This window comes from Heptranchias perlo, chromosome 21 (assembly GCF_035084215.1).
Source record: "Heptranchias perlo isolate sHepPer1 chromosome 21, sHepPer1.hap1, whole genome shotgun sequence".
NCBI classification, from domain to species: domain Eukaryota; kingdom Metazoa; phylum Chordata; class Chondrichthyes; order Hexanchiformes; family Hexanchidae; genus Heptranchias; species Heptranchias perlo.
Window position 1 is genome coordinate 18,590,728 of NC_090345.1, and position 16,349 is coordinate 18,607,076.

General features: G+C 42.3%; 1 protein-coding gene across 1 annotated transcript in view; it reads left to right on the top strand.

The window, feature by feature from the left end:
- Positions 1 to 16,349, top strand: part of afap1l2 (actin filament associated protein 1-like 2) — a 163,723-nt gene that overhangs the window by 130,199 nt on the left and 17,175 nt on the right. Inside the window, exons 8-12 of the mRNA XM_068002171.1 lie at positions 772 to 861; positions 4,260 to 4,350; positions 11,931 to 12,062; positions 14,320 to 14,531; positions 15,774 to 15,919. Of these exons, the coding sequence (XP_067858272.1) occupies positions 772 to 861; positions 4,260 to 4,350; positions 11,931 to 12,062; positions 14,320 to 14,531; positions 15,774 to 15,919 (671 nt within the window). The remainder of the gene's footprint in view (positions 1 to 771; positions 862 to 4,259; positions 4,351 to 11,930; positions 12,063 to 14,319; positions 14,532 to 15,773; positions 15,920 to 16,349) is intronic.

Below are 16,349 nucleotides of genomic sequence, written 5' to 3' on the forward strand. Positions count from 1 at the left end.
TCACTACAAAATAATCACAGACATAAACATTACAGGGTGGGGTGTGCCTGTGGTGAGAATGCATCTGTATTCTGCTCCAGTACAATAGATGATATTCCCTACCATTCCAGACAGTCTCACACCCTACCTACATTATTAGGATTGAATTTCAGCTTCACAGATACCTGAATTTTAGGATGATTACAAAATTGCAGAAAAAAATTACCCTTTGGGCACTATACTGCATATAATCTTCCTTCTCTATATCTTTACGTGACTGCCTGAATCAGCTGATGTTCTGCAGCATCCAAAGTAAACAATTTTACAACACCAAGTTATAGTCCAGCAATTTTATTTTAAATTCACAAGCTTTCGGAGGCTTCCTCCTTCGTCAGGTGAACGATGTGACATCGTTCACCTGACGAAGGAGGAAGCCTCCGAAAGCTTGTGAATTTAAAATAAAATTGCTGGACTATAACTTGGTGTTGTAAAATTGTTTACAATTGTCAACCCCAGTCCATCACCGGCATCTCCACATCATGGCATCCAAAGTACTTCAATTGACCTACAGGAGTAGAAATAATTTGCAGTGACACACCAATCTCTAGAGTTATCTAGAATTATTGTCACAATTAAATAAACATTACCTGCTCAAATCTACAGTAACTGCAAAATACAATCCTTGACTGTCTACAGATTTGTGGATGGTTAAGCCAGATTCCTCGATTGTTTTATTTTAAAATTTGAACACAGTGGTTACAGTTCTTTTGTGTTTCTTACCCTGCAATGTAGGTGATTCAGGAGATCAGCAACGTTCAAGGTGACAGCATTACTGATGGAAATCTTGTAGCCATGGACCATTTCCGCATTCATGGTCAAAGGGTGAGTCACTACTTACTGAGAACTATACGCAGTTAGCTTTCCAATTTACTGTGCATTGTTCTTATCAGAGGGCCTTTTATATCACGAGCCAGGCCTCGGTAGAGCAGCCTAAGAGTGTCACTTTCCAGAATTTTAATTTAAGTCGTACTGCCGGTCTCCCTATGAACTGGCAGCAAAGTGTGTTCCAAGGCGAAACAGAAACACAGAATGACCATGATAAATTGGCCTCTGTGTACATGCAATGTAATTGTGCCATGATGTTGTCAACTAATGACATCATGGTACGCAAAACATACACAGGATGTGGTTGTACACATGATGATGTAACGATATCATGTGTATGTGCTTACACAGTGAAAATTGCACTGGTGCCAATCCAGCATTTTTAGTGGGAACAGGTGGCCTCCTCATTACCACGATCGCCCCCTCCCCCAGCCGCCAAGCCTCGATTTTGAGCCTTCTGCCCAGCTGCGACCACCCCCCCACCAAGCTCCGATCCCGAGCCTGATCTCTCCCTCCCTCCTGATTGCTGGGTTCTCTCCCTTTCCCCCTCCCTCCCCAGCTCCGATCTCTCCCAAATTACTAGGGACCATCCCCAACGGTCCCCAGCTGCGGCCTCCTGCTGCTGATTTTCCCGCCCAGCGGCCTGTCAATCTGGCCAGCTGCCGGGCAAGAAACCAAAGAAGAAAATGATAATGAGGTCCTACTGTTAATATCGGCAGGACCTCCGCGTCCCCGTGCTTTCCAGGTTTTAGACACGTTACTGCGCTCCCCCACAGCCTCCCCACCTCCCCGTAAATATTGGGGCCAATGTCTCAGAAGAAGTTTGCTTAAGGAGGCAACAGTTCAGTAAGGTGGTATAGAAGGAACTCAGTCTTCTCTTGCAAACTGCCCTCCAAATTCCTCTCAAACACAAAAACCCAAAGAACTGACTTCCTTCAGACTTCATTTCACAAAATGGTTTTATTATGCAAATATATATTTACAATAAGTGCTTCTTTTTCCACTGTGCCTAACCTTGGTGCCTCTCTGTGATGTTTTTAAACCTATCCTGGTCTGGTGCTCTGTGCTACCTGGGTTCCAGGGATGCCAGTTGTGCTTGGCTTCACTATGGCATCGTGAACCACTTGGGACTCTGGTAGCCCTTGTCTGAGGGCTTCTGAGACCCTGGAGGAATCTTCGACAGCACCTCCCAAACCCACGACCTCTACCACCTAGAAGGACAAGAGCAGCAGGTACATGGGAACAACACCACCTGCACGTTCCCCTCCAAGTCACACACCATCTCGACTTGGAAATATATCGCCGTTCCTTCATTGTCGCTGGGTCAAAATCCTGGAACTCCCTTCCTAACAGCACTGTGGGAGAACCGTCTCCACACGGACTGCAGCGGTTCAAGAAGGCGGCTCACCACCACCTTCTCGAGGGCAATTAGGGATGGGCAATAAATGCTGGCCTCGCCAGCGACGCCCACATCCCGTGAACGAATAAAAAAAAAAGTTGCCACTGCAGGTGGAGGAGCAGCCTGGACCTGTATCCTGACACCTACATGAACAGGTATCTGAGGGGATTGGATAGAAAGGTCACGTGAGCTGTCACCAGGGGAGAGGTTGACATCATGAAGACAGACACTAGCCATACCACTTATGGTGGATCCTGGATCTGGGTGCCTACTGATCAGCGGGTGGTTATCAGTTCGATCTTGTAGACCCTGAGAGACGGTGTCCTGAATTTCTTGGAAGCAACGTTTCATTCTTCTCTCAAAATGGTCCCCCAGGGCCTAGAGGCCAGTGATCAAAGCATCTTCTTTGGATATACTGGCTAGAGACCACAAGATATTTGTAGCTGTTCATGGTGTCATCACCCGCTCCAGGTAACGCTACATTGGGTCAAGTCCTCCTCAGATACTGGCTCTGAGAATGGCATTGGACTCCACCATGACCCCTGCCATCTGTCTTAGGAACTCCAACATCATCCTCAGCGCAACCCTGTGAGTGTGATGCTCATCTAGCATCTTGTTCAGAACAGAACCCCATAGATCTGAGTCAGCAGGCTCAGGATCCAGGGGCTGACTTCTATAGAGCCTCCACTCCCAACTGTCAGATCCCACTTTCACCTCTGACTCGCACCGTGAGGGTAATGAATGAAGGGGTGCCAGAGACTCCAAAGAAGGGTAAGGGGGAGCAGGTAGCTTACTTTAGTTGCTGTGGTGAGGTTATTAAACTTCTTCCTGCATTGCAAAGGGGTCCTGGGGTTCAAGTCAGTGGCAGCCATTTCCACAGCCTCCTCTCTCCACAAAGTGCCTACCACATTCATGACGGATCTTTGGCCCCCAGCTCCAAACAGACCATTCCTCATGCTCCATATCTCAATGATGAGGACATGCAGGTCTGGCACCCTGAGCTTTGTCACTTATTTCTTCAATCTTTAAGCCTCTTTAAGTAACTGCTGCACCAGCTCCCTGCATCTCCTCCAGGTATTTTCATCCCCACCCCATCTACCCCCTCACTCTCCGTCCCCACACATTCCATTTCCAGCCCTACTTTCTTCATGGCCCATGTGTGGCTCAATTCCCCAAGTGTACCTGAGGCCTTGCAGCCTGCACTTACTTAGGCTACCTGGTTTTGCCTATTTAAATTGGTTGACCCCACAATTTACATTGGGGTTACACCACCTGAAGCCAAGCAGATGTCCCACTGTACCTTAGCTCTGATGATGCCATTGAGAGTTTTGGACCCAGGTGGTCCATCTACTCAACCCATCCAATTATCCACTGTTTTTCCTGTAAGATTTCTCCATATCATTAATAAAATTTAATAGTGTGCATCCCTTCGGATGGCAGAAATTGTCTATTTCTTTTTTGAAACCCTTTCAAGTTCGTTGTTCAACCACCTGCACTGGCAGTTTGTTCCATGTGTTGATTGCCCATTTGCTAAGAAAAGTTTGTCTCAATTGCCTTTTTCCTTTAGTTTTCCTTATCTTGAATTTGTAGCCCTAGTTCTGTAATTCCCTCTAGAGTGCAAAAACATATGTGTATCCAAGTTTTTGAACTCTTTCATAATCTGAAACACATTCCCAATCTCTCCTTCATCTCCTAAACCAAAGTTTTACCAGAACCATTCTTTCTACCAGCCAATCTTTGGGTGGCATTGACAACAGCCGTGGAGACAACCACCACCGAGATTGCCACGCCGTTCCAACTGGAGAGAATGTTGTGGTGCAAGTGATCCGCAAGCACAGAAAATAAACCTTAAATGAAAAAAGAAATTGCTAGTGTGTGGCACTTTTCATTCAATTATTTTTGAAGATACATTTCAGTCAGTACTACAACATTTAAACATGTGACAAAAGTATGCATAGACATAACATTGGTCTTGTGGTCTTCTGTTCTATTTTAGCTGGATTCATCAGAGCGGCATTCAGGGGCATCCGAGAGTGGGAACAGTACTGATGGTGGATCTGTGCATGATGTTATAGAGACCAAAGATGGTAGGGCAAGCTTTTTCTATCAGTAGATGTAATGGGGTAGATTTTTGTCTTTACTGTTTGGGTGTAAAACATTGGATGGGTGGAGCACAAAGAGAAAACTTGGGCAGGGTGTATCCCACACCTGTAATGGAGCCACTCTGTTTTCCTTCTATTAATTTAAATGGAAAGAAAATTGAGTGGGCTCTGTTTTAGGGTGCCTACCACACCCAGTTTCCCTTTCTGCACTCTGCCCAGGCAATGCTTTATGCCCAGGCAGTACAAATCTACCCCCAGTGATTTGTTACTTAACTGACCAGTTACAATCAATTCTAATGGATATTGAGTTCATAAATGAATAGGGCATGATAAAGGGATGGGATTGCTCTTGCCCTTTTACAACTCATCTTCTCTTGGATGGCTATGTGCATGGTTATGTGATGAACATCTGCAAGGACAAGAAAACGCCATTTGGCCCATCAAACCTGTTCCTTCCGCAGACCATATACAGTCTGCCCTATCATGAACTTTATGCCACTTAATCTGCTGAGGGAAAGTTTAGCATAATTTGTCCCTGACCCAAAATTAAACACAAGGAATGTCAGAATATCTATATAATCTTCCAGGCTCCAATACTGAGTTTTGCTGAGTTGTTTTCCACTGATGATACATCCACAGCTCAGCAGGACAGGAGCAACTGTGTTTCCTGTGGTATTTGATCACCGCTATCTATATTTTTCCCTAAATTTTAATCCCATTCTGAGGCAAAGATTTATCCATCTTTCTTTTCATAAAATGAATTCATTGAGTCATTAATTGCCTGGGTTGGAAGCCTACAGCATATAATCATGGGAAAAACATTGTGGTCTTCAGCCTCACTTAAGCCGCATCAATTGTATATTTTAGTCATCTTGTTCTGTGCTTACAGTCCAAGTCAAATAGCCTCCATCCAAATTATTCATGCCATTGAGTATTTTTAATACTGAATCGTGTTTCCTCTCAGTCGCTTTTTCCTACAGTGAAAATAATTAAGTTCTGTGAATCTCTGCTCACAATTAAATCTGTAAACCCCAGAATCTATTTCCTTGTCTGATTTGTTAATTGACATTTTTTCATTGTGTACACGTGGGGTTTTGTGGTTATATTTTTGGGGTTTTTATGCTAGATACACAGATGCCTGGGCTCAGCATTAATGACCACTCTTGGTAACAGACCTCACATCCCCTACAGACCAGAGTGTGCTATTTTCCTGCCCAATATGTAGGTAAATTTAGCGAGACCCAGGAATCTCACAGACAACCCCTGCCACTGTATTCCGGCTTATTGGAATATATCACCTGCCTCCATGTGACCTTCTCATCTTTGGTAGGTAGATTGAATATACACTATCGGACTGAGGGTCATACTACAAACCAACAGACAAATTTATTTAACATATTCTCTGGAATTTAGAAGAATGAGAGTGATCTCATTGAAACGTATAAAATTCTTAGAGGGCTTGACAGGGTAGATGCTGAGAGGCTGTTTCCCCTTGCTGGAGAGGCTAGAACTAGGGATCATAGTCCTAAAATAAGGGGTCGGCCATTTAGGACTGAGATGAGGAAAAATTTCTTCACTCAGAAAGTTGTGAATCTTTGGAATTCTCTACCCCAGAGACTGTGGAGGCTCAGTCTTTGAGTAAATTCAAGACTGAGATCGATAGATTTTTGGAAACTAAGGGAATCAAGGGATATGGGGATAGAGCGGGAAAGTGGAGTTGAGGTCAAAGGTCAGCCGTGATCTTATAGAATGGCGAAGCAGGCTCGAGGGGCTGTGTGGCCTACTCCTGCTCTTATTTGTTATGTTCTTATGAAACAGGTAAATGAATAGAACCCAGTACAGACAGTATATGTATAGTACTTACATCCTTCGCTGTTCTACTCAAAATGTCAAAACAACAAAGCTGCTTTTGTCTCTTGACATTAAATTGATCTTTGATACTGGGTCGCTTACTTCTTGTGTGATGAAATGCTCCCATGGAATATCTGCCTAGCTCAGTCTCTCTACTGGCATGAAATCCACTGACTCATTGAGTTCATGGAGGCAAATATAAGCCCACAGTGGGAAGCTCTACAAAGAATGGTTGACCCTGCCTCACATACAGATCTGACCCACGTCTTCATCCCAGATATAACAATCCATCAAAAACCACTAGCCCAGGATGTCAATCACCTCGGATGTTTAGAGTTGAATTGGATGGCTTGATTTATTGAACTGTCTGAAATATTTTGAATTACCTGCTAAACAGGTCCTTATCCAAGTATAGTGTGAGCAATCAAACCATACATACCAAGGACTTTCACATGGAATTCACATTACAGTATTTGCAGCTCAGAGCAAACCTCTGCCTTGTTTATGACAACGTGAATAGCGGATCTACAAACAGACCCTGCTGCAGCTCCTCTGGTTAATGTTCCAGATAGAGCTTTTCTACATTTAAAATCACCTTTTCTTCTTTATTATCAGTTATCAATCCAGTTTCTGCCTGATCCAGATGTCTGATCGATAGTCCCTGAATTTCTACTTAACACATGTTTTGCTGACCTCTAGATATGTTACAGAATCCCAAGCTAAAAAATTCAATATGTAATTCACAAATGGAGACTGATGTAAAGAGTTTACTTAACACATCTGACATTTCCTGATCCTGAAAAAAATCTCTGGATTCCTCACTTATATGTAGGTATTTGTAGCTCTGCGAGAAACATCAAAAAGACAAAATTAATGATAGTTTTTTACCCAAATGTCACAGTAGGGTGGCACAGAGCCTTTAGGCAACAAGCCCTTTGATTTTGTTCTCTGATGCTCGTTTATCTCTGAGACAGATAGAGGTGGGGGGAGTGCAGTTCAAAGCAGATCGGGTACTGTTTTTACTGAGATAATGCTACCATGTGTCATTTTTCCTACATATGTTAAATTTCTTCCTACGATGCGATAATTGAACAATCCGGCATAAACACTCTGATACTTTGCTATTTTCACAACAATAGTTACTTCAGAGTTACAGGAAAATACAGAACAGAAAAAAGTATCAAAGGAACCTCACGCCCACTGATACAGACAGACAGCTCCTTTTAATCACTTTCGGTGTTCTAACATTGTTTACAAACTCTAAAGTAAAAAAGACTCAAGTAGAAACACAATGCTGTATTGTTAAGTAATCTTTGTTTAAACATAAATTCATTGTTTTGCTTTGATCTTCTTTAAGTGTTTAGATTTTAGGACTTTAGGTAAGCTGTTCCAATACAGCTACAACACTGGCATTTACCCAACAATGTGAAAAATTGCCCAGTTACGTCCTGTCCACAAAAAGCAGGACAAATGCAACCCAGCAATCAGCACCCTACCAGCCTACTCCCAATCATCTGCAAAGTGATGGAAGGAATCATCAATAGTGTTATCAGGCAGCACTTACTCATCAACAACCTGCTAACCGATGCTCAGTTTGGGTTCTGCTGGGACTACTCAGCTTCAGACTGCATCGCAGCCTTGGTCCAAAAATAGGCACAAGAGCTGAATTCCAGAGGTGAGGTGAGAGTGACTGCTCTTGACATCAAGGCAGCATTCGACCAAGTGTGGCACCAAGGAGCCCCAGTAAAACCAAAGTCATTGGGGATCGGGGGAAAACTCTCCAGTGGCTGGCGTCATACTTCGCACAAAAGAAGATGGTGGTGAGTGTTGGAGGCCAATCATCTCAGCCCCAGGACATTGCTGCAGGAGTTCCTCAGGGCAGCGTTCTAGGCTAGATCTGCAGCTACTTCATCAACAACCTTCCCTCCATCATAAGATCAGAAGTGGATCTGTACACTGATGATTGCACAGTGTTCATCTCCATTCACAACCCCTCAGATAATGAAGCAGTCCATGCCCACATGCAGCAAGACCTGGACAATATCCAGGCTTGGGTTGATAAGTGGCAAATAACATTCACACCACACAAGTGCTAGGCATTGATCATGTCCAACAAGAGAGAGCCTAACTACTTCCACTTGACATTTAAATGGCATTACCATCGCTGAGTCCCTCATCATCAATATCCTGGAGGTCCCCATTGACCAGAAACACAACTGGACTAGCCACATAAACACCATGGCTATAGGAGCAGGTCAGAGGCTGGGTATTCTGCGGCAAGTGGCTCATCTCCTGACTCCTCAAAGCCTTTCCACCACCTAGAAGACACAAGTCAGGAGTATGATGGAATACTCACCACTTGCCTGGATGGCTGCAGCTGCAACAACACTCAAGACCTTGACACCACCCAGGACTAAGCAGTCGGCTTCATCCATCAGCTTAAACATCCACCCTGTCCACCATCGACATACCGAGGCTGCAGTGTGTACTATCTACAGGATGTACTGCAGCAACTCACCAAGGCTTCTTAAGAATATAAGAACATAAGAAATAGGAGCAGAAGTCGGCCATGCGGCCCCTCGAGCCTGCTCCACCATCCAATAAGATCATTGCTGATCTCCGACCTCAACTCCACTTTCCCACCTAATCCCTTTATCCCTTGATTCCCTTAGAGTCCAAAAATCTATCGATCTCAGTCTTGAATATACTCAATGACTGAGCTTCACAGCCCTCTGGGGCAGAGAATTCCAAAGATTCACAACCTTCTGAGTGAAGAAATTTCTCCTCACCTCAGTCCTAAATATCTGACTCCTTATCCTGGGACTATGCCTCCTTGTTCTAGCCTCTCCAGCTAGGGGAAACAGCCTCTCAGAATCTACCCTGTCAAGCCCTCTCAGAATCTTATATATTTCAATAAGATCACCACTCATTCTTCTAAACTCCAAAGAGTATTTGCCCATTCTACTCAACCCCTCCTCAAAGGACTACCCTCTCATCCCAGGAATCAATGTAGTTAACCTTTGTTGCACTGCCTCTAAGGCAAGTATATTCTTCCTTAGGTAAAGAGACCAAAACTGTACACAGTACTCCAGGTGTGGTCTCACCAAAGCCCTGTGTAATTGCAGCAAGACTTCCTTACTCTTGTACTCCAACCCCCTTGCAATAAAGGCCAACATTCCATTTGCTTTCCTAATTGCTTGCTGTACCTGCATGCTAACTTTTTGTGTTTCTTGCACAAGGATACCCAAATCCTTCTGAACACCAACATTTGATAGTTTCTCACCATTTAAAGAATATTCTGCTTTTCTATTTTTCCTACCAAAGTGAATAACCTCACATTTCCCCACGTTATACTATATCTGCCATCTTCTTGCTCACTCACTCAACCTGTCTATATCCCTTCGCTGACTCTTTGTGTCCTCCCAAAGCTTACTTTCCCCCCTAGCTTTGTATCATCAGCAAACTTGGATATATTACACTTGGTTTCTTCATCTAAGTCATTAATATGGATTGTAAATAGCTGAAACTCAAACACTGATCCTTGCAGCACTCCACTAGTTACAGCCTGCTAACCTGAAAATGACCTGCTTATTCCCATTCTCTGTTTTCACTCTGTTAACCAATCCTCTATCCATGCTAATATATTACCCCCAAACGCATGAGCCCTAATCTTGTGTAACAACCTTTTGTGTGGCACCTTATCGAATGCCTTTTGAAAATCCAAATATGCTACATCCACTGATTCCCCTTCATCTACCCTATTAGTTATATCCTCAAAAAAACTCTAATGGATTTGTCAAACACGATTTCCCTTTCATAAAACCATGTTTATGGTTTACGCAACCGCAAAATGTTCAGACTTTGCACTCCCAGTGGGAAGCCTGTATTTTTACTCGCCGATGTTAAACCCGGAAATAAAGCCGGGTTGCGGTCGCGACCCAAAAAACAACTATTTTCAACTCCCACCCGCCCCCAACCCACCCGTTCTTGGGGTTTAAAATCACCCCCAATGTCTTTATTCATTCAATATTTTTAGTTTTATTAACTAATTAATTTGTCTAGTTGAAATTATTAATTTAATAACTAGCAAGTTTATAGTTTCCCAGCTCTTAGTTTAAACCACTGCCCTAGCTTAGAGAGCAAAAAAAACAGTAATACTCACCAACCCATTGCCTACCTGCTATGCTGTGACATCACTCCTTGATTATTTTTTAGTTTGTTCTTTTGTTTTTGATTTCACCCTTTTATAGGGAGTGATTCCTGGGCCTCCCACTCAGGTCCGCTCTCTCACCTTACTGCTGCCATGTTCACCATCACTTTTATAGGGAATGGTTCCTGGGCCTCCCACTCAGGTCCACTCTCTCACCTTACTGCTGCCATGCTCACCATCACTTTTATAGGGAGTGGTTCCTGAGCCTTCCGCTCAGGTCCACTCTCTCGGGCTACTACCACAGCTGTTGTTGCCGCCACTACTCTTCTGCAGCACATCCCAAACCCATGACCTCCATCACCTAGAAGGAAAAGGGTAGCAGGTGCTTGGGAACACCATCAACTCCAAGTTCCCCTCCAAGTCACACACCATCCTGACTTAGATATATATCGCTGTTCCTCCATCGTCACTGGGTCAAGATCCTAGAACTCACTATTTAACAGCACTGTGGGTGCACCTTCATCACATGATTGCAGAGGTTCAAGGCTCACCACCACCTTTTCAAGGGCAACAGGGATGGGCAATAAATGTTGGTCTTGCCAGTAATGCCCACATTCTAAGAATTAATTTTTTTAAAGTTTTCACCAGGGTAAATGGTAGTCAATTTACCACCAATTGGATGAATTCACATCCATTCATTTTGACTTTGGAACCTTTTGCATATTTAGAGGTCAGCAAATCATGTGCTTATGACTCTCAACAACAGCTCCCCACTACTACCTCTGAAAGATCAGGGAAATCAGCACCTGGCAGATTTACAGCTACCATCCAGGTGCCCAGACAGAGGCTGCCAACATTTCACCAGGCTATCTGTCGGTTATTGGTGGAAACACTCAATTACATCAATGCATCATATTTTGAAATGTTATAATTAATTAATGTTTCCCAAGAGTATTTAGTATCACTTAGACTTCCTTAGAATCATACAGCACAGAAGAAAGCCATTCGGCCCATCATGCCTGTGTCGTCTCTCTGAAAGAGCTACTGATTAGTCCCACTCCCCTGCTCTTTCCCCGTGGCCCTGCAAATTTTTCCTTTTTAAGTGAAAGTTACTATTGAATCTGCTTCTATCACCCTTTCAGGCAGTGCCTTCCAGATCATAACTCGCTGAGTAAAAAAATTCTCCTCATCTCCCCCCTGGCTTTTTTGCCAATTATCTTAAATCTGTGTCCTCTGGTTACCGACCCTCCTGCCAGTGGAAATAGTTTCTCCCTATCTGCTCTATCAAAACACCTTATATATTTTATTTTCCTGTAAAGCCCATCAAAAGCTGTAAGCAGTTGATTATCCTATTAGTTTGTGGGTTTTCAAAGTGCCAGTCAGGATCATGAATGACAACTTCAGGACGTCTGGGTTACAGACATTGAATGAAAATGTCATTAACATCTATTCCTCTGGTTTAAAAAGCTATAAATATGTGATTGAAAGGGGGATGATAACAGGATACAGGATGTTGGGGCACATGCACGATTAAATTAGCGATTATATTTTCTTTTCTGCCCAGTTAAAAAGAAATCCAGCATCGGGGACCTTAAAACTGCAGGTCTGAAGCTGAGTAGTTTTATGAATCTTGGGAAAAAGAAACCTATATCTGTAGAGATTCCCATTAACAATAAGAAGAACGTTGAAGCATCAGGTAAGTTCACTGTGGTTTTCCCAGTGTTAGGTGTTCTGTAGTATGTAGAGTTACTGCCACCCTGTGGCATTTTGTGTTCATTAAATGTAAGGAAAATCCCAGGCACGGCTTCAAGCTGGCATTGCATTACCGATTGTGAATGGACTCACTGTTGTTAAAGATTGAATGGTACAGTGCATCACTGTCAAGCGGATAACTGATTTTTCATGGTTTTTGTATGTAGATCCTAAGGGGGGATACAGTTTCTAGAGAGTACAGTGAGCTGGATTACTGCCTCAAGTTATATTTGAGGCAAAAACAGGAAATGCACAAGTCATTAGCATTTGAAAGAGAAAGATGGGTTACTGCTTCAGATGGAACTCTTCATCATAACCTGAAATGTTACCCTACTTTTCCTTTTCAGATGCTGACTGACCTGCAGGTTTCCAGCATTTTCTATTTTTACTTTAGATTTCCAACATTTGTGTTTTTTCTAACAATATTGGTGTTTTTTAATGGCAGAACAGGCAGGGTGCAGGCTGGCATTGCCGAAATCACTTCCCAAGCCAATGCTTTACATTATCCTTGCTGGATGGACAACATTGTCACAATGGACCTCCATATAGGAGTAAAAACATAGAACAAGAAAAAATGATTCAGCTCCTTCCATAGGCCATGTACTTTCTACACCATCATGGACTGTAATTAACTTAAACCAACAAAATTCAAAAATATCTAACCTTGTAACCTCCATTATTTAATCCCAGTTGGTTGCTTTCATAAATGATATTTCCATGGTCCCAGCATGGATGAATATATGGCTAGGAATGGGAATGAAGGTTATAAGGCTAAGCATGGACAGCCATAACCAAATGCTGTTATTCCATTGAGTGTTTGATTAACTTTCTCTATGTCTATCTGTAGAACCTTCAATCCCATTCCTAACCAGATATTCAACCTAACTTCTTTTTTAAAAACAGTCCAGCATTACCTGCTCTTGTTGGGAGTTTATCTTACACTTCCACTACTCTGTAAGAAAGAGGTTATGCTGCAGCTATACAAAACCCTGGTTAGATCGCACCTGGAGTACCGTGAGCAGTTCTGGGCACCGCACCTTCAGAAGGACATATTGGCCTTGGAGGGAGTGCAGCGTAGGTTTACTAGAATGATACCCGGACTTCAAGGGTTAAGTTACGAGGAGAGATTACACAAATTGGGGTTGTATTCTCTAGAGTTTAGAAGGTTAAGGGGTGATCTGATCGAAGTTTATAAGATATTAAGGGGAACGGATAGGGTGGATAGAGAGAAACTATTTCCGCTGGTTGGGGATTTTAGGAGTAGGGGGCACAGTCTAAAAATTAGAGCCAGACCCTTCAGGAGCAAGATTAGAAAACATTTCTACGCACAAAGGGTGGTAGAAGTTTGGAACTCTCTTCCGCAAGTGGCAATTGATACTAGCTCAATTGCTAAATTTAAATGTGAGATAGATAGCTTTTTGGCAACCAAAGGTATTAAGGGATATGGGCCAAAGGCAGGTATATGGAGTTAGATCGCAGATCAGCCATGATCTTATCAAATGGCGGAGCAGGCACGAGGGGCTGAATGGCCTACTCCTGTTCCTATGTTCCTAATAATTTTCTGGTTGAAATGATGAATGCAGCTGGCAGACAGGAGAAGGGGAGAAATCTGGCTCAGCAGGTATTTACGGGCTACTTCTTCCCCTAAAAATAAACAAAGTCCCCTGATTTTGAGAAACCCAGGTGGCTAAAATATTCAACCACTGAGGACAATAAATCAAAAAGAAAAAAACGTATAGTCCTGTATCGTATTAAGGATTGATGTTTTCTTTTTTTGCCCTCACTGTATCCAAAATCAGGAGTAAATTGTAATTGTAAGTGATCGGCATAATGTGCCCACAACCTCAGAATGCTGTTACCATTAGAGAGGGTGCCCAGCAGAAAACGGTACACTGTGCAGATGTTAGGTAACACCATCAAAAATAAGAGGGCAGTGCAAAATTAGGGCTTCTAGAGAGGTTAATTGTATAGAATCATAGAATGTTATGGCACAGAAGGAGGCCATTCGGCCCTTCGTGTCCGTGCCGGCTGAAAAAGAGCTATCCAGCTTAATCCCATTTTCCAGCACTTGGTCCGTAGCCCTGTAGGTTACGGCACTTCAAGTGCTCATCCAAGTACTTTTTAAATGAGTATGTGGTTATGTTTTCATTTACATATGTGGTGTGAATGATGTGTGCTGACTTGTATTCTTCTTTTGACAGGGTATTTGAATGTGTTTATGAACAGCCAGTGGCGCACACGTTGGTGCCAGGTTAAAAGCGGAGTTATTCACTTCTACCAGGACAAGAGCAAATCCAAAGCTATTCAACATCCTCTGAGCCTAGAAGGCTGTGAGGTTATTCCTGACTCTACTCCAGAACATTTATATTCCTTCCGCATTCTGCATGATGGTGAGGAAGTAGCTTCTCTAGAGGTAACTTGAACTCTACACAGTTATTGCTATTGTCAGTCTCAATCTAGTTCGCAGTAAATGCTATATGTGAAATATTGTTTAATTCATATTTTGAGTTCAAAATTCAAATAATCCAAAAATTTTATGGCTGTGTGAAAGTCAAAGCAGTTGATATTTTTATCCATGCTCTTTAGCTAAATCTACTGGTCTGGTTATAGGGTAGTTTCACATATGCTAAGAACCATGATGTGGAGATGCCGGTGATGGACTGGGGTTGACAATTGTAAACAATTTTACAACACCAAGTTATAGTCCAGCAATTTTATTTTAAATTCACAAGCTTTCGGAGGCTTCCTCCTTCCTCAGGTGAACGTTCACCTGAGGAAGGAGGAAGCCTCCGAAAGCTTGTGAATTTAAAATAAAATTGCTGGACTATAACTTGGTGTTGTAAAATTGTTTACAATAGCTAAGAACCATGGGTAAGATCGGTTGTCATTTGGATTTGCAAACTTCCGCCCTGACACTTTGAACAAGACCATGATACAATCTCCCCATTAAATACCGGAAATCATATAGGTGAAAAACACTTTCCAAACCTGCCCTTTCCACTACACTATCAAGGATGAGGAAGTTAGATATTCACCATGAGACTGCAATCTCTCAAATTATACTGCAAGGGATCAATATTAAAACTTTTCTTAAGTTTAATGCCACTCTACTTTTCACCTCTCTCCTTCCCTCTAAAAATCTACTGAAAACCCATCTTTTAACCAACCTCTCCTAACTCTCCAAACATCATCCATTTATTTATCCTTTATTTTGTCTGTCTCCTGTCTTGTTTCTACACACATGTAGTGACACGTTTTAATATTATTTTCTGAACTTAATGCAAATCAAAGATACTCTTCTAAAGGTAATAATGAGTTTTGCATCAGGGATAAAAAGATATAGGAATTTATGATAGAAAAAGTTGATGGGAAATGTGCGCGAACACAAGATTTTGGATGTATTATACATATAAATATTCATGTTATCAAATAAAGCCAGACATGTTTCACAACTTTTCTTGTATGTGCTGCGTGGGTCTGCCCAATCCAGGAGGAATACTTAGACTTGACCCACATTAAGTCTAAAGCCAATTTCCCCGTTTTTGCCCTGCACCAGAAGATGCAAGAGCCGAGTGATCAAAATGAAGAGAGATTAGAGAAAAGAGAAAGAAAAGAAAATCAGACAAAATGTAACTATTCTATTTCTCTTTTGCAGGCTAAGTCTTCAGAAGAGATGGGTTACTGGCTGGGTCTTCTGCTGGCAGAATCAGGATCTAAGACAGATCCTGAAGAGTTTGCTTATGACTATGTAGATGCTGACAGAGTGTCTTGTATTGTACATGCAGCTAAACATTCTTTATAGTAAGTCACATTTTCTATTTCTAAACACAATTTTTTTGCAACATATACATGGTCTATTGGATGAAGTAGCATCTTGTGTAGAATTAAGTATCCAATGATTTGAATTGGCTTAAGGGGGTATCATTGTTCTCCATGAGGATGATGCACTGTAAGCCTGGTGTAATGTTTTTCTTAATGTTATCTGAAATGATGGGATTTTCATTAAGAACCTTCTGTATGAAGATTGTTATGCTTTAAAACTCTTCAAAAGCAACATTACTGAAAAAATCCTGGTAGTTTTACAATCTCCCATGGCATTGAGTGGGTGGACAGTCTGGAGGAGGGAAGAGTGACAAAAATCTATGAAGAGACAAAACACAAAAGCTGACTTTTGTCCCTTTGATTTCTAAGTTAAGAGCAGATTTTTCTTTTGTCAATTGTATAATTTGAA